Source organism: Haplochromis burtoni, unplaced genomic scaffold (genome assembly GCF_018398535.1).
Source record: "Haplochromis burtoni strain Fernald_Lab_line unplaced genomic scaffold, NCSU_Asbu1 Contig_23, whole genome shotgun sequence".
In the NCBI taxonomy this organism is placed as follows: Eukaryota; Metazoa; Chordata; class Actinopteri; order Cichliformes; family Cichlidae; genus Haplochromis; species Haplochromis burtoni.
In genome coordinates this window covers 3,586,689-3,607,990 of record NW_024582384.1, presented here as the reverse complement: position 1 = coordinate 3,607,990, position 21,302 = coordinate 3,586,689, and the positions used below count along the sequence as shown (strand labels likewise).

The window sequence follows — 21,302 nt, the reverse complement described above, 5'->3', positions numbered from 1 at the left end:
TCGCTAAAGATGAGTTCAGTTAAAGTTTTCTTTTTTCTTTTTTAAAGGACTTTCTGACCGTTCAGACTCTTAATAAAGTATGCATTAGAGGAGTCTAATGCATGATTAACGTAATCATATGATTAACGTATCTGTATATATATATATATATATATATGTCTCTAAATCTTTCTACAAAGTAACTACTAAGCAGGCTGCGTGGATAGGAGCGGTGCTTAACTTGGTTTGAAAGGCAAATGCTTTAGTAAAATGCTGATACAGTGTGCAGGATCTGCGTCGCAGCAGTCCACGTAATGGTTTAGTGGTTCCTCAGAAGACCAAACAGGATCCACCCAGCATTGTGACAGAAGAGCCAAGAGAAAATTAAAGGTATTGTTCCGGTGTTGTGCTTTGTGGACTCAAGACTTTAGCCACTCCAAGACATTGTGAAACAATAACATATAGGAAATGCCACAAAGTCTGACTGAGTCACATTGAGCCAGTGTCAGGTCCTATAGGATTACAAAGGTCTCTGTGGTTTTTAGTAAAAGGGGGGAGAGCTGGGAACGGGAAGTCCAATTTTATCTGTGAGCATCTTGTGTGAGTCACATCTGCGGTGCTCGTTGACGGTGCATTTGGCTGTGACTAAACTCTTCAGAGGATCCTCGAGGCTGTGATGTTGCTGTTTGGTTTGTTTGTTTTTGATGTGCAGTGTGGTGGCCACAGAGCTGTTGAGAACTCACGCCCAGTTCCCTTTCCCATCGACTGTTGATGAAAACCGAACAATCGGTTTATGCTGAGGATAACGCAGCATACTGTTCACCAGGGAAGTACACTCTGAAAAGTGTTGAAAAGAAACGTCTTTGCGCTCTAACATGGACTTTGTGTATGGCAAGAGAGACACCTAGTGGGCAAAGTCATGCAAGTAGGCCTGTTATGTGCAGGATGCTACTTTATTTGGCAGCATAATTGTCGCCAAATAATGACAATTTAATATATTTGCCAATAATTATTATTGTCAAATAATTAATTATTGTCAACAGCAGACTAGCAGACAAACAGGTTTTTGTATTGTTTCTTTGCTCACTTGTAAGAAGTTTGTAGTGCAGTAAAAATCAGGTAAATGTAGCATGACATATGTTTTCTTTATTATACAAACATTATATAGGAGTAGACAATGGATAACTGAATAACTTTATATTACAGTATATTCCTAACTAAGCAGCTCATTCTCAACACTTGTGAAAATTTGACCTTATATGACCTTGAAGAAGAGGTCAGAGGTCCAAGCTAACGTGATATCCCTTTACTGTACTTTCTATAAGTTGATAATACATACACTAACAAATCACCATTAGGTAATACTACTTTACATGAAGCTTCAAGGTGGAGCCTGTCCCAGATGCCATAGAGTGAAAGGTGGGTACACCCTGCACACATATGCTAGCATGGATGGAAACTGGAGGACCTGGAGAGAACTCCTGGTACTCCAACACAGAATCCTCTTGCTGTGAGAGATTAATAATAACTAATGATTCAATGCAGAGAGGTGTATAAAGACATGGTGAGTGGAAAAGGTGCATCATGGGAATCCCCCAGCAGCTATTGCAGCGTAACTATGGGAGGATTCAGGCTCACCTGATCCTGCCCTAACATTTTCAAAGTAGAGAGGATGTCTGTCTCCCTAATACAAAATTGGAAGCTGGTTCCACAGAAGAGAGCCCTGAAAGCTGAAGGCTCTGACTCCCGTTCTACTTTTAAATACTCTAGGAACCACAAGTAAGCCTGCAGTCTGAGAGCAAAGTGCCCCAATGAGGTGATACAGCCCTATGAGGTCATCCAGATAAGATGGGGCCTGATTATTCAAGACTTTATATGTGGAGCAGGATTTTGAATTTGATTCTGGATTTAACAGGGAGCCAATGAAGGGAAGCCAATATAGGCAAAATATGCTTTCTCTTTCTAGTCCCTGCCAGTACTCTTGATTTTGGATCAACTGAAGGCTTTTCATGGAGTTTTTCGGACATCCTGCTAATAATGAATTACAATAGTCCAGCTTAGAAGTAATAAATGCATGAACTAGTTTTTCAGCGTCATCCTGAGACAGGATATTCATAATTTCAAAGATATAACGGTAATACAAAAAAGCAGTACCACATATTTGTTTAATATGTCCATTAAAGAACATGTCCTGGTCAAAAATGACGCCAAGGTTCCTCACAGTGTTACTGGAGGCCACCATAATGCCATCCAGAATAAGTATCCGGTTAAATACCATATTTCTACAATTTTTAGGGCTGAGTACAATAACCTCAGTTTTATGTGAATTTAGAAGCAGAAAATTAGAGGCCATCCATGGTGTTTATGTCTTTAAGACATTCCTGCAGTTTAACTAATTGTTGTGTCCTATCTGGCTTCATGGATAGATAAAGTGGTATGCTATGTTGTATGATGGCATACCTCTAATTATTGATATGCCATTATACAAGTGGTTACAAGTGGTAGATATTCAACTACATAGTGTATTGATCAAGTCCATGTGGTGTTTGGTAGATTTATTTGTCTATTCTAATTGTAGTAAAATGGTATTCTGAATACTATACACCAATTTCTTTAAAGCAGGGATCATACTGTTATTTGTCGATTCATATATAGATAACAAAATGATGTGCCATATTTAGGAGCAAAGCCATCAATCCAATGGCATAAAATACTTTATATGACATGAGAAACAAAAAAACATTTGTATTGGCCTCACACAGCTGAATAACACTGTGGTTAGTAGATGTTGAAAGGAAGCATCAGTGATGAGTTAAAATGACCAAATGACAATGCAAATACTGTTTTACCCAAAGTGTCTGCCTATATTTTTATCATTTGTGAGTTAAATAAATGCTCCAATCTGCATATTATTCTTTCAGTTTGGGGTTCTTGTGTTTAAAAGTAATTAATGGACGAATAAGCATGGAAAGAGCTAGTTATGTTACGGTTTTTTAGATTACCCTGTCATGTGGGCTGTCAAAGATACACAGTAAAACCTGTTGTTCTTGTTTAGCACTAACTTTAGCAGCCAAGCACGTCAGTTAGAAATGAGTAAGCAAATATACCCGATGGCAAGTTGTATGTAAATTCACACACTTCACTTTAGGCTGTAAACACATTCACATAATCTAGATAATAGAATAATAAGGTATAATTTACATACTGGTCAAAGTTTGGTGTCTTTCTTTTTAAACAGAAAGGTAGGTTCGTGATGCAAAGCATACTGTACATTTAGGTGCTATCCCAAAACATAGTGTGAAAAAACCTTCTTTTTAAGTCAAAGAAAGAAAAAAACGGAATATTGTTAAAAGGCCAAGTCAGAAACCTGATGTCACAATAATGTAGTGTGCTTTTGACTTACACAATACAAAAGTAAAAGCAGAGAAACTATTAAAAACGCAGCTGCCATGACGGCCTGCCTATTGTGGCAGAATAAACTAGAATCTCCTGGAAACTAAACTAATAACATCAATGTGCTTCTTCTTTAGCCGATCCTTTGTTGATTTTATGACATGTTTTGGGTCACCGTCGTGCTGGAAGACATATCCGTGATCCAGCTTCAGTGTTCTGGCTGAATGGTGAAGTCATCCTGTATCCTTATTAGAAAAACAACCCAAAAGCATGATGCTTCTACCTCCATGCTTGACTGTGGGGAGGGTGTTCTTTAGATTATACTCAGCATTTCTCTTCCTCTAAACATGGCGGGTCGAGTGACCCCCACCTTTCTCATGATGATCTTCACCGCATGAAGCAAGATCTTGCATGGAGCTCCACATCAAAGGTGATTCATTGTCATTTTGTATGTCTTCCATTTCTGAATAATCACACAAACAGCTATCATTTTCTCACCAAGCTTCATGCTGATTGTTCTGAGTACTTTGTAATAGTTTAGCATTAGTAAATCAGCTTACTTCAATAACATTTCATTCATACTGGACCCGACTCGATGATTTGGCTGAGTAAATATACGATACATTGTACTTTTCAAGAGAGTAGGCAGGTTTGTGGTTTCTCTTTAAATTTCTGTTAAATTTGACTTCCGCATGGAAGTCCCGCCCCCTCTCGCAAAATAAAAGTGCTGCTGTCGCAAGGTCTTGTGACTTGACTGTAACTTGTCAACAAAACAGTAATGCTGAAGTTCGTGTCGCTATTGCTGGCCCTTAGTTTCTGCCAGGGCCTGCAGCACAACAACATCGACGACTATGTTGAGGCCGAGCCCGTTTTCGAGGCGTCAAAGTACGGCTCCCTGTGGCCTCTGCCGCAGAAAGTGCAGATTTCAGAGGTTTCATTCAAGTTAACCAGTAGCAGCTTCAGGATTGTTGATGCCAAAGCATCGTCCGCTGGACCGAGCTGCAGTCTCCTACAGAGCGCATACAGGAGGTGAGCAGCTGTGTTTATAAGCTGTTTTTATATTTATTTGTTTAAATCGCTGCACATTATTTATATATGTGGCGAAATCTCAACACCGCAGCCCGTGTTGCGTTCAGGGGCCAGTTTCCACCCTCGTGCGGTCTCTCTCTGCAGGTATTATGAGTACATGTTCGGCAGCGCTAAAAAGCAGTGGTGGAGCAAAAACAACAGGCGATCAGATCCCTCTGATCTGTCCGAGCTGCAGGTGTGGATCACATCACCTGACTCTGAATGTGACGGATACCCCAGTGTGACTTCTGACGAGTCATGTGAGTACCTTCCCTTCCTCGTTCATGTCATGTTTAACGGCGGTATCCAACCAGGTGCCTCTTCCTCAGCTATTCCATGTAACAAGCTGTAACTACTGTTACTAAACTGCCTTGCGTCACAGAGGGGAAATTGTGTACTTTTTACTCTATTACATGTATGTTCCAGCTTTTCAGGGTACTTCCCACTTTCTGATTTTACAAAGCAAACCAAACGAAAAAGATGTGCAATGAAAGTGAAACCGAATGAATGAAAATATGGAGCAAATTTGTACAGCTGTTTTATATTGATTATGTATGAAGTGTTCCTAACTTGATTGTAACTATTGCCACCTGAAAACAAATTTTCATACTATGCAACCATGTGGAAAAACTAAGTACACGCTCCCATAGGAATTAAAAGGTTAAGTGGCAGCCAGGTGCCAGCTTGATTAATTGATCATTGGCCACTGTGGGCACCTCTCTAAAGGCACAAGTTTGGGCATTTAACATCCCAGGAAATTCACCCCAAGGTCAGAGCAAAAGCATTTCAGACACTACATACCTCAGTTAGCATGTTAAAGGTTAAAATCCATTATAGTACAATTACAAACAGCCTCTCCAAATGGGTTGTTTAGAGAGGTTTTTTATGGGGTTTTTTTTAATGTGCATAAGAATGAATCACAACACTTCTGGAACAATGCCCAAGGGGTGATGTTTGGTCATAATTTACAACTCCAAATTTCGAACGCAGTTAATCAGCACAAATACCTCATACCAACTGTCAGCCATGGCTTTTGGGCCAAAATGCCTCTACACCAACGAGAGACTATTCCAGTCATACAGAGAACACTACAACAGTACAATACTACAATAAGCAAACAATAGTTTGAGGCATTCTGCTGCTGAATCAAGGGGTGTACGTAGTTTTTAACAGGACTGTGTAGTCCTGTAGACAAGGTCGTTTTCACAAGCGTATATAAATGATCTTAATACTTCGTCCATCTGTGATTATGCAGAAATGAATATTGCAAACTGTTATCTGCCTCTGCATGATGAGCATGATATTTATCTACTCTTGCTTGTGGTTTCTGTCCTGTTTTCTTAGACTTTAACACCTAACTTAGAAGTACATTTAGAAATCAGACTGAAATGAAGAAAAAAAACAGGTTTATATTGTGACGTTTTAAAGAGATTAAAATTTCATTAAATTACAGAGTTTAATTACATTTTTGACATGTGACTTCTTACAAAACGTCAGTATTGACTTTAGTACCACCAACTTGCATTTTATTTGATTTACAAATGAAATTGTTTTCATTCAAAGAAAGTTATAACATTCATTTTTCTGTGAATGCTCTGACTAATATTTCATTGATGATACATTTATTTACATTGGAAATGCAGGGTAATTTCAGTGCACTAGAGCATTTTTGGCTGGTTTCCGTGGTCACACTGAAGACTTTGCAGTGGAATTAGTGATCACCTGGAGATCAAATACTAGAATTAACCCTAACCTTAATCTACACCAAATGTTCAAATCCTTCCTTAAGGCCGTGACTTGACCATTTCCGTACCCTGACCTGAACACCTCTACAACAATTGGCCAAGTTTTGACACGCTGAATATGCAGTAAACAGGTGGTGGTTTCTTACAGATGAACTGACAGTGAATCAGCCAGTTGCTGTCCTGAAGGCACCTAAGGTCTGGGGAGCTCTGCACGGTAGGATTTACAGCATTTATTTTCTTTGTCAAATAATTTCTTATTTCCCCTTTTCTGTTTAGTAGTAAGAAAACAAGAAATTCTATAAAGATTTCTTTGTCTTTTTTTTTTTTTAATTAAATAGCTCATATGAATAGTTTTTGTTTATCTTGTTTGTTTTTTTGAGAAATTTCCTTATTCGATTACTGGCTGAGAGACGAGATGATAGCTATCAAATCAAGGCCCTGATTAGCTAGAAACGGGGTGAACAAAGTCATCCAGCAGCTCTCAGGCTTATAAATGATCATGTTGCACCTCATTTATTTGTGTACAGTAATAGTCTGCTCAGGTCTTCCGTGTTTGCAAATGCTAAATGGACTCATACTTGTATGGTGCTTTTCTGCTCTAATTGAGCCCTCAAAGTGCTTTTTACTGCACTCACCCAAAGTCCTACACATCCTACACACACTCAAAATCCTATGAACACACTGGGAACATGTAGGCTGAAGGAGCCGGGATCAAACCACAACCTTCCAATTGGTAGACGTGCCACAGCTTCCTGTTTATAACTTTAATGCTAAGCTAACTATAGTTGTAGCTTCATAGACTCTTTGTCCAAAAGTACTGGGCCACCTACAGGTGCTGCTCAGCCTTGGAAACCCAGACCACGAAGTTCCTAGTGCAGTTTTTGTGCTGATGTTAATGCCAAAGAGCTTTTACACAGGACACACCTCAACACGACTTGTTGTTGTTGAACTTTGGTCATATTATCCTTTGCTGTTTTCAGATTACATTTAGTTTTATGGGTGTGTAATGTTTTCCAAGAACTGTATCATGTGTTTATTTTGGATTGCTATATTTTTTTCTAGGCCTGGAAACCTTTAGCCAGTTGGTGTTTGAAGATGAATATGGAGCTGTAAGTTGAAGACATTTGGCTGGTTCTGTTTTTTGTTTCTACCATGTTAATCCTTAAAGAACTTTTTGTGAGCTAGATTTGAATTGAAGTTCTTTTTTTTCCCCAACTTTGCATCTTTTTCAGAAAAGTATCAATGCAGCAATAATCAATGACTTCCCCAGGTTTCAACACAGAGGCATCTTACTGGACAGCTCTCGGCACTTCCTTCCCATTAAAGTCATTTTGGCCAATTTGGTGCGAGTAAAACCATTAAAAAAAATTTTTTTTACCTTTCAATCATTTAACAGACTTTCTAAATTACTTTATCTCCTGGTTCATTCATACAGGAAACAATGGCAATGAACAAATTCAATGTTTTCCACTGGCACATTGTTGACGATCAGTCCTTCCCTTACTTAAGCCGAACCTTCCCACAGCTCAGCGAGCAAGTCAGTACAAAGTTTGTTGGTTTTAAACTTCACCAGAGAGGAGCAGGGTGCTTTTTATTAAGAGTGCTGTGATCCACTGTTCGCAGGGAGCTTACCACCCATACACCCACGTGTATACACCAGCCGATGTGAAGATGGTAATTGAGTTTGCTCGTCTAAGAGGCATTCGCGTCATACCGGAGTTTGACACTCCAGGACACACACAGTCTTGGGGCAAAGGTGAGGTTTTTAGACAACTTTTTAGTTTTAACAATTTTTTGTTTTGTTTTTGAAGATTTCTTGATCTTTACTCTATCACTTCCCATCAGGCCAAAAAGATCTTCTCACACCCTGTTACTCTGGGTCCAAACCCTCTGGCTCTTTCGGGCCAGTGAATCCCATCCTGAACACCACGTACGACTTCATGGCTCAGTTCTTCACGGAGATCAGCACCGTGTTCCCCGATGGCTACGTTCACCTGGGAGGTGATGAGGTGGACTTCACATGCTGGTGAGACTGTGCACGCATAGTCAGAAAAATTACTTTTCGCCTCAGAGGTCAGGCAACAGATATTAGCTGCTGGCTTTGTCCTGCAGGAAGTCCAACCCAGACATTCAGAAGTTCATGGAGCAGCAACATTTTGGAGATGACTACAGAAAACTGGAATCATTCTACATCCAAAAGTGTGTTTCCCACCAAACCTCTGTTTGCTATTTAATAGTTGAAATGAAAAAAAAAAAGTTTCCTTTGATGCTTTCTTGATCCAACAGACTCTTGGATATTGTGACCTCTACCAAGAAGGGCTACCTGATCTGGCAGGAGGTCTTTGACAATGGTGTTAAGGTAAGGTCTTGAAACATTAGCTAAATCAATTTGAATGTTGAATGCTTAATCATCAATTTAACTTTGATTTAATTTGAAGTTTTTCATTTAGTTAGTGAAGGACTAATTGGAAAAATTATGCTTTTTTACTTTCTTGCTGAAAGTTGGATAAATACTCAATTGTCTAAATGCTAAATTATAGGCTCGCACTAGTAGTCGGTTACTGGGGCTATAGTTACCATGATACATATATATATTTCTCATGAGCCTGAAAGGAAAGGTGACTCCAGACTTCTGCACAGTACTGTATAATTGTGTTAAACTGTCATGAAATTAGTCACTTTTCTCAGGAAGCTTGTTAATATTAGCTAGCTGGCAATCATAGAGAAATATTCAAATAATCAATACTGTGAAATGATGCTAAGTCCAAACTAGCTCAATTTGCATCATTAAGAAGCTTGTCTTGCCTGTATGGGGTCCTGGCTACTAAAGTTTGAGAGTCAATGGCTTAAAAGATTTAAAGTCTGCTTATTAGACTTTGGGATTTTATGATGTAGGCCGTAACCGCAATTTACCCATTTCAAGACTTTGTAGTAAGCTTAGCTTACTAGCTTTTAATGCTAACTTAGAGACAGACATGAAATTAGTCTTGAGATTCTCATCTAACTCTTGGCAACAAAGCAAAACGATGTTACACCAGTCAGTCCTCTAATCATTTCTTTAGTCACAGTCAACCTTCATGTAACGATTTAACTCAAGTGCACGAGTTTGATTTGTAACCATTCCAGCTAAAGCCTGACACGGTAGTGCATGTGTGGATTGGTGGCGGAAGTGATAAGGAGATGAGCACTGTCACGGCAGCAGGCTACACCACCATCCTCTCTGCTCCATGGTACCTAGATTATATTAGCTACGGGCAGGATTGGCAGAAGTACTACAAAGTTGAACCACTCAACTTTGAAGGTCAGTTTTAAACAAGAATTGGTCATATTTTGAATATATATTGATATGAACTCAATTTTTTTGTTACTTCCAACAGGCTTACACTTGTACACTTGAAAATTGCACAGTTGTGACAAAAGGCCAACAGACTGAACATGGGGCATTGTGGTTGGTGGTTTCAGATGTTGTTCCTTTTAATGTGTTGCTGTTTTCATCACTATGGGGGACCAATCGCATATTTGAAATGATACTGAAAAAAATGAGAAGGAAGTCATGAGTAAACAATGTTGGGTACATTTGTGCATGACTGGTTCTCTATAAAGCTAGAAAAAGCTTTTGTCCTAGTTCCTCTCCGTACTTTTCTCTTATGTTCTCATTACTGAGATGTCTGTGTATGTGTGTGCTGTGTAGCTGAAAGCAGACACACTAATCCACGTTTGGAAGGGAAACCAGGAACAATACCAGAATGAGATGGCAAGCGTTACTGCATCAGGGTACCAGACCCTGCTGTCCACTCCCTGGTACCTGAACCGTATCTCCTACGGGCAGGACTGGCAGGGCTTTTACAAGGCCGACCCACAGGACTTTAAGGGTTTGTGTCTGCATTAATGATTTATTTATATATATATATATATATATATATATTATTTATTTATTTTAAGGTCATTTCCGATTCATATTTACAACCTGTCAGAACTTGACCCCGTTCATGTGATAATATTTTATTGCTTTGTTGTTGTCAGGGTCACACTGTAGTCAACTTTTGGCCTAGATCTCAAGTTTCAGGAAGGTCACTCCTGTGCAAATTGGTGTAAGCCTGTTCAGTAACGAGCAGAAAAATAAATTAATATTTTACTGTCATTCGGGAGAATATATAATTTAAATAATTAAATTATTTTATTCATCACTTGTCCCTTTTCAGTTTTTCGAATGTGTCATTGTTGAATTTCCCTGACCTGATCAAATGCTAAATTTTAAAACAGGAACTGATGAGCAGAAAAAGCTGGTGATTGGTGGAGAGGCCTGCTTGTGGGGAGAGTATGTGGACGCCACAAACCTCACACCCAGACTTTGGTAAGCCTGATATAGGTGCATTTTAATAGGCGATTAACAGACAATATGCATATTATTCAGTTCTAAATGAGGTAAATGCTACCTGAGCTCAACAACACATGACATATTACACTCTTTTATTCAATAACTAAGCAAAAATGCAGAAGCAGTGTATAGAAAACGAGGTGCACTTTATCATTCAGTAATTGTTTTCTCTCACAACATCATGGAGGAATTTTGGCCCTCTATTGTTTACAACCGCGGTCCCTAACCCCCGGGCCTCGGACCGGTACCGGTCCGTGAGTGGTTTGGTACCGGGCCGCGAGAGTTGAGGCTCAGGTGTGAAATGTATGGTTTTCAGGGTTTTTATCGGTTTTCAGCGTTATTTTGTTATCGTTTTTATCGTTAACTCTGTTTTCCTGGGTCTTTTCACGTGTGTTATGAATAAATCTTCTTTTTTTTGGTACCGGTACTAGTTTTATTTTGTTGTATTTATCCGCGACACCTTAAAGGCCGGTCCGTGAAAATATTGTCGAGCATAAACCGGTCCATGGCACAAAAAAGGTTGGGGACCGCTGGTTTACAATGTTCAATTTATTGAGGTTTTCAGGAACCTTTGAGAGCTATTTGCATGAACACCGCTCTCTTGAAGTATTTATCTAATGCTGTGGAGTATATTTCAATCAGGTTTGAGGTCGAGAGCGTGGTCTGGACTTTGACTGTGCCAATACAGCATTACTTTTTTCTCTTTCAGCCATTCTGTTATAGGTTTTCTGAATTTTCTGAACTCTCACATTTGCTTCTACAATACTTTAGTATTCAGAGGAGTTCAGGGTTGACTCGGTACAACCTGAATCATCACCCCTCCACCACTGTGCTTGGCAGTTGTTAAGAGGTGTTTGTGCCAATGCTGTGTTCGATTTCCACCAATTTGGCCAAAGACTTCTGTTTTAGTCTCATCTGTTCAAAGGATATTATCCCCGAAACCTAATCTGTGCTGCCATGTTTTAGAGGAGAGGCTTTCTCCTGGCAAGTCTTCCAAACAAACCCATACTTGTTCGGTCTTTTTCTGATTTGAGACTTTCAAAATGTCCATATAAGCCCTCCCAAATTGATGGGCAGCAACAATTGCTTCTCTAAGATCACTGCTGATTGCTTTCCTCCCTCATTGAGTTAACCTGAATACTCCAGACAACCAAAACTTCTGCTTCTTGTTATTACTTCCAGGCCTCGTGCCAGTGCTGTGGCAGAGCGGCTGTGGAGCGCCAAAGACGTGACCGACATCGGCGATGCCTTCAACAGACTGTCGCTGCACCGCTGCCGTATGGTAGAGTAAGTATCAGAGGAGCCTTTGTACCACTAATTTGTATCTACCTGCTAATTTTATCAGTTAGCAGGTGCCTTTCTGTTAAGAGGAGATTCATTTAGGTATTTTGCATTAAGGTGTTGTTCCACTACTAAATAATTTTGTCCTACATTAGGCGCGGCATCCCAGCTGAGCCGCTGTTTTCCAGCTACTGTCCACATGAGTACAAGGGTGTCTGAAAACGAAGACCGGACCCAGCAAATGAAATGGAAAGGGAAGAAATTCATATTCTTTTGACTATTCTTCAACTATATGAAACTAAAATGCTGAACTTCCTAGATCACTGTACCGATGAGCTCTGAAACACATCGTCCTTTTTTAGATTTGCTCCACAGAACTTTTAAATCACATTTAATGTCGAGGGTGTTACTGTTATGATTGCACTTTTTTTATGAATGTTTCTAGAATTCATTGTCAATAAAAAGTTAAAAGTTCAGAAGATTTTTCTGGTTGTTTACAAAATAAAAACCAAGGATTTAAAGTGACTGGTTTCACATTTATTTTAGAACATCATACACAACTTCTTGTCTCTGTTAACCAGCTGTAGATATTCACAGAATAAATATTTGATCCAGACTAATTATTATTGTCTGAGGGGGAGGAAAAAAATCATCTCTCTGTTTGAGAAGGCTTCTGGTCACATTACTGAACTGGGATCACAGCAGGCCAGAGAGTCTTTTGAGGAGTGTGTTCTGCTCCTGAGGGTTCATGGCCTCGTAGGTATCCAGCTCCAGGGAGAAGGTGGCGTTGCCAGATGTCAGTGTTCGTAGAACGGTGGAATAACCCTTTACGTGGACACAAATTTTTAAATCATAAATAATTCTCACTAGCAAACCCTCCAAAAAAGCAATCTGTTAACGTTTGAGTGTCCTCTCACCATCATCTCAGCCAGGGGCACGGTTGCTAAGAGCACCTTGTTGTCATGACGGCTCTGGATGTCTCTGACCGTTCCTCGTCTTTGAGCCAAGTCTCCCAGCACCGAGCTGAGGTGGTCATCGCCGACAGTCACTTCTAATGACATGACTGGCTCGAGGACCTGTCCGCCCGCGAGCCGCAGGGCCTGCATCCAAAGAAATGGAACCACGGCTCAGCCTTATAGTTCCAGCACTAATCAATTAGAGCTTATCAATAATGCTTTTACCTTCAGCATGCAGCGAGACACGCAGGCAGACACCATGGCAGGGGATGTCCCAGGTTCTATGGTAACACGCTGCATCAGTGTAGACACACTCTGCAATGGGTAACCTAGCAGTGGCCCTGAATGAAGGAGTTATTGCAATTAAGGGGGGGAAATTGTAATAAATATACAGCATATAATTAAAAAAATATTTAACTAAAATAAGGGACGTTCCAGTGCTTTGTGTGTTTCCCTGAAAGAGGGAAAAAAATGAGTTTGGTCCATTTACCTTGAAGAAATGAGCTGTGCACTCCATTCTCCACTGCCTCTTTCGTTTCTGCTGAAAGCTGTCCCTCTAATTCTTCCGTGAAAGCCAGTTCGCATGAACCACCCACTGAGGCGATATCCACAGGCCTGACAGCCAGCTCCACTGTTATGACATGTCTTCTCTCCCCTACTGTCCGGTCCAGCGTGTCTGCACCAAATTCATAAAAAGAATTTGACGGCTGCTGCGCGAAGCTGACGAAAACTGTTCCTCCAAATGTAACAAGTGAAAAGTGTTTGTACCTGAAGCCGAAGCCTCGTGGAGAATTGTCTCTCTGTAAGCAACCTGCAGCGGCCCGAGGTGAGTCTCAATGCCGTGCTCTCTTCTGATTCGATCGTGGATGATCTCGATGTGCAGCTCTCCCATTCCGCATAAAATGGTCTGAGAACGGAGAGCGAAGGTGGTTTCGGTGACTCATTCTAGCACTGGACAAAGAAAGTCCCGGCTAATCCGATGCATTACCTGACCAGAGTCTGGATCAACTCGGACTTTGAGACTGGGGTCTTCTCTTTGGAGGCAGTTGAGCACATTTTCAAGATCTTTCATGGTAAAAACAAATAAATTAATAAGTGAGTGAGCACAGTTGGTGAAGCACAGCTACACACTTTGCACATAATCGCCTCAAATAACTGACCGGCCTGTTTGGACATAGATGGCGGTTCTATGGTGCAGAAGAAGACGGGATCAGGGACTTCCACTCCTGACAGGATCACGCTGGCACACTCTCTGCTCCTCTTTCCCGCCTCGCTGTCATTTTGGGCTCGACGGGCCGCGGCTGCTGCTGACGCCTTCGATGACACAATAGTGTCTCCTGTAACTGTCTTAAATGAAAGGAGAAACCATAAGGAACATTTTATGGTGGGGGGGGGGGATCTTAATTTAAGCAAATATTGGAAATTTAGAGAAGCTCTACCTGCTTGAGTCCCACAGTAAGAGCAATATTTCCCGCTGTCATCGAAGGGATTTCTACATGCTGGTCAGCAAATGGCACCAGCAGCCTGCTCATCCTCTCACTGCAAATATACAAGATTGGACATGCTGTGTTGTAATAATGACTCTGTGATGGAGTACGTCTGTGAAAGTGTGTTACACTGCAGCTGCTGTGGAGATCAGAGGTTCGAAACTGCATACGTGCTGTTCCTGTTGATGTTGTGGAGCGCTGTCTGTGGTTTCAGAGTACCAGAGTAGATCCTGAGAAACACCAGAGGGCCGCGCTGCTTGTCGTGGAGAACCTTGAAGGCCAGTGCACACAGGTCGTCTTTGTACCACCGCCTGTGAGATGATAATGAACAGGGCTTAAGGGCCTCCGTGTATCAGTCTTGTTTGTCCAGCACATCCCACAGCCGCTCGATTGAATTTTCAGAATTTGGAGGCCAAGTCAACCATTCCTGATGCTAACATGACCATTGTTGGCCCTTTCAGAGGTTGACAGAGGTGAGCATGGAAAACCTGACGGGTCTGCGATTACGGACCCCCATATGCAACAAACTGGGACACACGTTGTATTCTGACACCTCTCTTTCACCTTTCTACTGACCGCTGCAACTCGGGAACACCCCACAAGAGCTGCAGTTTAGGAGATGCTCTGACACAGTCACAATTTTGCCTTTGTCAGTCTCGCTCAAATCCGTCCGCTCTCCCATTTTTCCTGCTTCTAACGCATCAACTCTGAGAGCAAAATGTTCACTTGCTGCCTAATATGTCCCACCAGCTAACAGAAGCCATGACGAAGAGATAATCAGTGCTATTCACAGCATCAACACCAAGCATTCTCTGTAGTGAGGTTCAGTTGTAATCTAGTCAACAGATAAAGAAACAATCATTTCAGTTACAATTAATAATATCAAATTGAAAAAAAAAAAACAAAAAAAACCCAATCCTACCAGCCTAATCTGATCTAAACCAGAGCAATGTGATCTAAAATGATAAGAACGGTAAAAAACATACTTAACTTGGTGTTATAACAGGTCTAGTCTAAGTTAGCAGTAAGCTGAAAGGTTCACTTACACTACATCATGGTGTCGTTCATTAGGAGCAGGCAGGTAGGCAGTGATGGCATCTAAAAGAGGCTGAACACCTTTGTTTCTCAAAGAGCTCCCACAGAGGACCGGTACACCTTTACGGGCCAGAGTAACTCGCCGCACGGCTTCTTGAAGCTGGAGACGTGTTCGACACTGATCAGTCTATATTCACAAGAACTAACAGCAGCACTGATGTACCTTAAAAGGTCATATTGGGGCACTACAGTTTGCAAGACTTACTTTATTAGAGGGAATGGCATCGAAATTCTCGCTAAAATCGGTTAGCAACAGTTCTGCAAACTCATCGTCCAGATCAGCGACCTGTGATTTGAGAAAAGACGTGTAAACTGGAAGAAAAAAATCGGAGGCACCTTAAGTAATGCTGGAAAACGTTACTCCAATCTGATCGTGTACCTGCTCAATTAAAGCTGTCCTTGCATCGCTGACCACCTGCAGGAGGTCTGGATCATCAGACCGGTCAAGAGCTTTGACTTCAAACACTCTGCCATCATCTCTCATAGATTTCATCTTCCACATCAGCTTCTGGCTGGTTAACAAGTCAACAACACCTGTGAAGTTCTTTCCACTGCCAACAGGAATCTATGACACAGGGGTTTATAGACTGTGAAATATCGCTGCTGTGTTGTATTGTTGTACTAAAAGACACTCTGTTCAGTTCATCCAGTAAGTACATTTTGTTTTAAACCTGTTTTTGTGCTAGCCAAGTTTAGGATCACATTTAATATCCTAGGCGTTCATGCACACTGGTGCAGTGTTAAAACTGTGAAATGTAATATATATATATATATATATACATACACACACATGTAGTGTAGATGCCAGTTGAGGCTGGAGACTCAAAACTATGTGTAAATAAAATTGGCAAAATAAAACAGAAAAACTTTTCAGGAACGTAAAGAGCTGTTGACAATTTCTGATGACCTACCTGCAAGAGGACTGGATTGGCTTTCAATTTCTGCCTTATGCTCTCAATGCAGAAACTCAAGCTGACAGAAAACAAAATGAAAGAGTCTCTATTTTAACACTGCAACAGAAAAGTAAAACAAAACTTGCATTAAATGGGAAAACTTAAACTGAGTCCCTCACTTCGCTGCAGGCTTGTCCATCTTATTGAGGAAACAAACACAGGGGATGTGGTGCTTCTCTGCTTGTCTCCACACGGTCAGAGTCTGAGCCTGTTGGCGTTTTCAAAGAAAAAAACCCCCCACAATGATCAGAGCCTGAAACCAATTTTTTAATGAAAAAAAGGTGTTTGGAAAAGGGGAAATAACCTCAACGCCAGCCGACGCGTCAAACACCGCCACAGCCCCATCAAGCACACGAAGTGCCCGTTCCACCTCAAGCGTGAAGTCAACGTGTCCTGTAGTGACGCAGTCATTCAGTCATTTTTTAAATTTCTACAAGAAATTGCCTTATTTCTTTATTCTTACCTGGTGTGTCTATGAGATTTATTCTATGACTTTTCCAGTCAAAGGTTACTGCTGCTGACTGTATGGTGATGCCACGCTCTCGCTCTTGGGCCATAAAATCTGTCACTGTATCCCCATCGTCAACATCTAAAAACAACAGTGACATGAAATCAAATTGTTTAAAAAAAACATTTTAAAAAAAGAATCAGAGTCAGGTTTGGATAATTAAGAATTTGCATCACTGCTGCATGCTGTTTTCCTGCACACCTCCCAATGCCCTTGTGTAACCGGCGTAGTAAAGCATTCTCTCTGTGGTTGTCGTCTTGCCTGCATCGATGTGGGCCATGATGCCGATGTTTCGGATTCTGTAGACACACGAATTGATGGGACTCTAAGAACACAGCAGAATCTGCCGGGTACTTTTTAATGCAGATGCAGAATGCAATTAAATTACTCACCTGGATATTTCAGGGTTGACGAGAGCCCGTAATGATTTGACATCATCTATGACAGGAACAGGAAGCACAATTATGAGGATTTCACTGCTGCCACATTAAAGTCTATCACTGACTAGTTTATCTGCAACTGACTGTTGTTGACTGTTGTATTACAGGAAAGAACAGCAAAGGCCTAGTTCGCTTTCTATTGATATCTTTACAAACGCACACCCAAGATTTCTGAACCAGTTGTTTTTTTCACATTCTGCAAAATAATTTAATTTATTTAAGAAGGTCTCAAACTGGTTTTAAATGCAGAGCAGTAATTAAGTTTAACAATCGCAAACTAAAACACACACAATGACAGGTGTTTGTACTTCATATGAAAATATATCTTAAATATAACACGAATCTTCACCTAACCAATGAATCCAATAAGAGAACTTACCTGGAAGAAGGCTGTAATGTCTCTTTACGTGACAGCTTAGTCTACATCTGCAGCACTGCAGCCCCGCAGCGAATAAACGCCTCCCCTGTGGACCAAAACCAGGTTATCAAATCATAAGAGTTCATATATCTAATCACTGGCAGTACTGATTTTTTGGGGGGGGTGGGAAAAAATTATGTCTCACCCGAATCATCCTGCTAAAGGTCTGCAATCCCCTGAGAGACATTTTTAATATCTGCTTATTATCCGAGCTGCCTTTTCTTCAGAGTCAGAGAAGACTTGAGCCATACTGGAGGAACATTAGACAGAAGAGGACTGAACGAAGCAATGTCAGCCGACTCTTTACGGATGCAGCACAACATTTAAAACAGGAGAGCCGGGAAGACTGTAGTTCTAATCAGCCGATTATTGAAAATTACCCAAAACCGAAAGAAGCCCTACATAAATGGAAAAACCTCTCAAAACATTCACGCTTGGTACACGTCAAAATGCATCCCCGGAACACCTTAGAGGTCATAACATAGTTCCGGCTATGAAATCAATTCCGTTTCCGTCCATATTTGCGGCTGTAGCTCATTTTATATACTTTTATAAATTACAATAGCGGTTTTGTAAGTTTTTCTATTCGCAGCGTGTACAGTAAACTTTATCCGTCCGTGTGTTACATTAAACTGAGGCCGGTCAGTTGAAACGAACGGACAAGTGGTTACAGAACGATGACGTCCTTCCTCTAAGTATCGGCTCCGGGGAAAACAACATCAGAAGGACCCCAGCCTGAAGCAAAAAAACACCGAAACTTTGCGTCTTTACCAACTGTTAGTTTCTACGACACGCTTATCGTAACACGTAACTCCGCGCACACAAAATGGTAAGAAATCAAATCGTTTAAAATACACTAATTGGCTTTTATCAGGGAGTTTAACGCGTTAGCATGTCGTGCTAGCGTTAGCTTTGGATTACATGTGGCTGAGTGACGCGCTCCGCTGCTCTGAACAGCACTGTGATTCTTACCGTGTCAAAACATTTTGATACTACTTAACCGAGTGCATTATATTCCCTCTAATGTTAAAATTAAGAATATTTTCGGGTATTTATCTGTGGAAGAGCTATGTTAGGTGAAGCTAAAGGACATTTCGCTCTGCTTTTGTAGAGCTTTTATATTTTAGACAGTGAAGCTGACTGAAGTTCATTTGAACTGTCATACCTCTTATGCGTTTCTGTGTTGAAATAATCTCCCCTTGTCTTTTTACATCTGGACAAACCTGCCTGTTTTGTGTAAAACAAATTCATAATTTAGCCTTTAATGAGTAAACGTTACATGTAAACAATCAGTTACAAGTGTTTTGTCTTTCTGTTTTTTTACCCTTCTGGCCCTTTTCTTTGATATAATATTTGATGAACATATTTCATTAAATTTCAAGTAGATCTAAGCTTCTTAATGTAAATTAAATAACTTCACAGCCCAACGTAGTGTTTTGGAGGTTTAAGTTAAATGAAACTTTTGTGTTGTGATGAAACCATTAAGGTTTGAATTTTTGTTGGCATTTCTGTTTCTGCCATCTGAACAAGTGCTGTCAAAGAGTCAGCTGTTTACAACTTATTTAAATCATGAATTTTGAATCAGAAAAATATTGTTGCCCTCCATGATCAGAGGTGTGTGGGACAACATCTCCAGCCTGCTACCCTTTAATAAGAATCTGTGAAAACACACACTCATTTTGACAATATGTGCTGACCTATTTATTTTTGTTGTTGCTTTGTTGCTAACCTTGTGCTTTCTACATCTCATTTTTGGTGGGGTGGTTCAGAGAGCTGTAGAAATACCACCAGACTGATCTGAATTCATTGAGAAACTCGTATAGCTCAGCAGTAAATTCAGATGTGCCTGCTTCACAGCCTCTGGTACTCTTTATAGATTTTTATTATTTTTTTTAGAATTAGACGGTTGTGGAGTTAAATCACTGAACAGGCTGTTATCAGTAGTGCTGGAGCTACGGTGTGCTTAATCCTGTGCAGTAGATTTTACTTGAAATTGCAAAGAGAAGCCATGCTCTTATTATATGTTTTAATTGGGTTCAATTGATTTTCATGATTGTTTTGTTTCTCTTGTAGCCCCAGAACGAGCACATTGAGTTACACCGCAAGCGGCACGGCTACCGTTTGGATCACCATGAAAGGAAAAGGAAGAAGGAGAGCCGTGAGGCCCACGAGCGGTCTCACAAAGCCAAGAAGATGATAGGTTTGAAGGCCAAACTGTACCACAAACAGAGACATGCAGAGAAGATCCAGATGAAGAAGACGTGAGTTTAAAAAAAAAAGAAAGTCAAATACAAAACACAAAAATACAACTTCCATAAACATCCAAATATCTAATGTGTCTTTGCAGCATCAAAATGCACGAACAGAGAAAGACGAAGCAGAAGAACGATGATAAGACCCCCGAGGGAGCAGTGCCAGCCTACCTGCTGGACAGAGAGGGACAGTCTCGTGCCAAAGTTCTCTCCAACATGATCAAACAGAAGAGGAAAGAGAAGGCCGTAAGTGTCGGCAAATATCTGCTCATCAGCTGCAGCTTTTCTAGTTTGTTTTTTCAGGGCCATCTTTCATTTTGCGATGTGTGATGTGTGGAAATATTGTCACTTTTTGTAAACTCCACCTTGATTTATTTCTGTAGGGCAAATGGGAAGTGCCTCTGCCCAAGGTGCGCGCACAAGGAGAGACAGAGGTGCTTAAAGTTATCAGAACCGGAAAGAGACAAAAGAAAGCCTGGAAGAGGATGGTCACAAAAGTTTGCTTTGTGGGCGACGGCTTTACCCGTAAACCTCCAAAGTATGAACGTTTCATCAGACCGACGGTAAGATGGAAGCAGATGACAGACTGAAATGTTTGCACGCGTTACACGTTATATTCTGCACTTGAAATTATCGGAAACACCTTTCTTTCACATGCTCATTGTTTATTGCCATTTTTCTGTTCTGTTTTCAGGGTTTGAGATTTAAGAAGGCTCACGTCACACACCCAGAGCTGAAAGCAACATTCTGTCTTCCGATCCTGGGAGTGAAGAAGAACCCTTCCTCACCCCTCTACACCTCTCTAGGAGTCATCACAAAAGGAACAGTTATAGAAGTCAATGTCAGTGAGCTGGGCCTGGTAACACAAGGAGGAAAAGTTATCTGGGGTGAGTCTTTAAACTCAGCTCATTTACATGTGCTGCAACAGTCCGATCACTCACCAGTCTTTGTAAATGATGACAAAATATCAGTGTTGACAAATGGTTACATATTCTTGGATGAGTGCAGCGGTGTGTATATTTACTGTATTTCAGGCTACAAATGCTAAATATTTAAATGTCATCTATTTCACTCCTTAGGTAAATATGCTCAGGTGACAAATAACCCAGAGAACGACGGCTGCATTAATGCAGTTCTGCTGGTATAAGACTTTGGACCTGCCTTCTGACCGTGCCTGGTAGCTGTTGTGTATCCACCTAAATTTGCAACAAGCAATGAAATCTGCAGACTCATGAAGATTTTGGTGCTGAGCTTGGTAACATTGTTTGTAACAAAAAGGACACTCTGAGGGGAAAAAGTGTGGCAATTACTGTGTTAAATTTAATAAATAAACTTGAAATGACACCAGA

General features: G+C 40.7%; 3 protein-coding genes across 4 annotated transcripts; 2 read left to right on the top strand and 1 right to left on the bottom strand.

Annotated features, from left to right (window-relative positions):
- The first annotated feature begins 4,066 nt into the window (after positions 1-4,066).
- Positions 4,067-12,369, top strand: hexb (hexosaminidase B (beta polypeptide)). 2 transcript variants are annotated; one of them, XM_005917184.3, is made up of 14 exons: positions 4,067-4,401; positions 4,546-4,700; positions 6,334-6,399; positions 7,248-7,294; positions 7,418-7,528; positions 7,621-7,722; positions 7,809-7,941; positions 8,031-8,211; positions 8,298-8,384; positions 8,472-8,544; positions 9,877-10,057; positions 10,449-10,539; positions 11,746-11,850; positions 12,000-12,369. In XM_005917184.3, exons 1-14 carry the CDS (start codon positions 4,151-4,153, stop codon positions 12,061-12,063), a joined length of 1,647 nt encoding a protein of 548 aa, XP_005917246.1. In that variant the 5' UTR covers positions 4,067-4,150; the 3' UTR covers positions 12,064-12,369. The 2 variants fall into 2 exon arrangements, with proteins under 2 accessions (XP_005917246.1, XP_005917247.1); XM_005917185.3 differs by lacking the exon at positions 9,877-10,057 and adding an exon at positions 9,312-9,486.
- Positions 12,370-12,478: 109 nt separating this feature from the next.
- Positions 12,479-18,272, bottom strand: gfm2 (GTP dependent ribosome recycling factor mitochondrial 2). The gene is made up of 20 exons (XM_005917183.3): positions 17,847-18,272; positions 17,663-17,747; positions 17,236-17,281; positions 17,045-17,142; positions 16,799-16,924; positions 16,640-16,728; positions 16,455-16,543; positions 16,294-16,354; positions 15,762-15,947; positions 15,588-15,668; positions 15,334-15,482; positions 14,458-14,598; positions 14,240-14,339; positions 13,961-14,147; positions 13,789-13,865; positions 13,569-13,707; positions 13,291-13,476; positions 13,026-13,141; positions 12,762-12,944; positions 12,479-12,669 (listed from the first exon to the last, which is right to left on the bottom strand). Exons 1-20 carry the CDS (start codon positions 17,886-17,888, stop codon positions 12,541-12,543), a joined length of 2,310 nt encoding a protein of 769 aa, XP_005917245.1. The 5' UTR covers positions 17,889-18,272; the 3' UTR covers positions 12,479-12,540.
- A 102-nt stretch (positions 18,273-18,374) lies between these two features.
- On the top strand, positions 18,375-21,302 carry nsa2 (NSA2 ribosome biogenesis homolog (S. cerevisiae)). Its single transcript, XM_005917186.2, has 6 exons — positions 18,375-18,530; positions 19,775-19,962; positions 20,049-20,199; positions 20,337-20,516; positions 20,648-20,840; positions 21,033-21,302. The coding sequence occupies exons 1-6, from the start codon at positions 18,528-18,530 to the stop codon at positions 21,098-21,100; spliced, it is 783 nt and encodes a 260-aa protein (XP_005917248.1). The 5' UTR covers positions 18,375-18,527; the 3' UTR covers positions 21,101-21,302.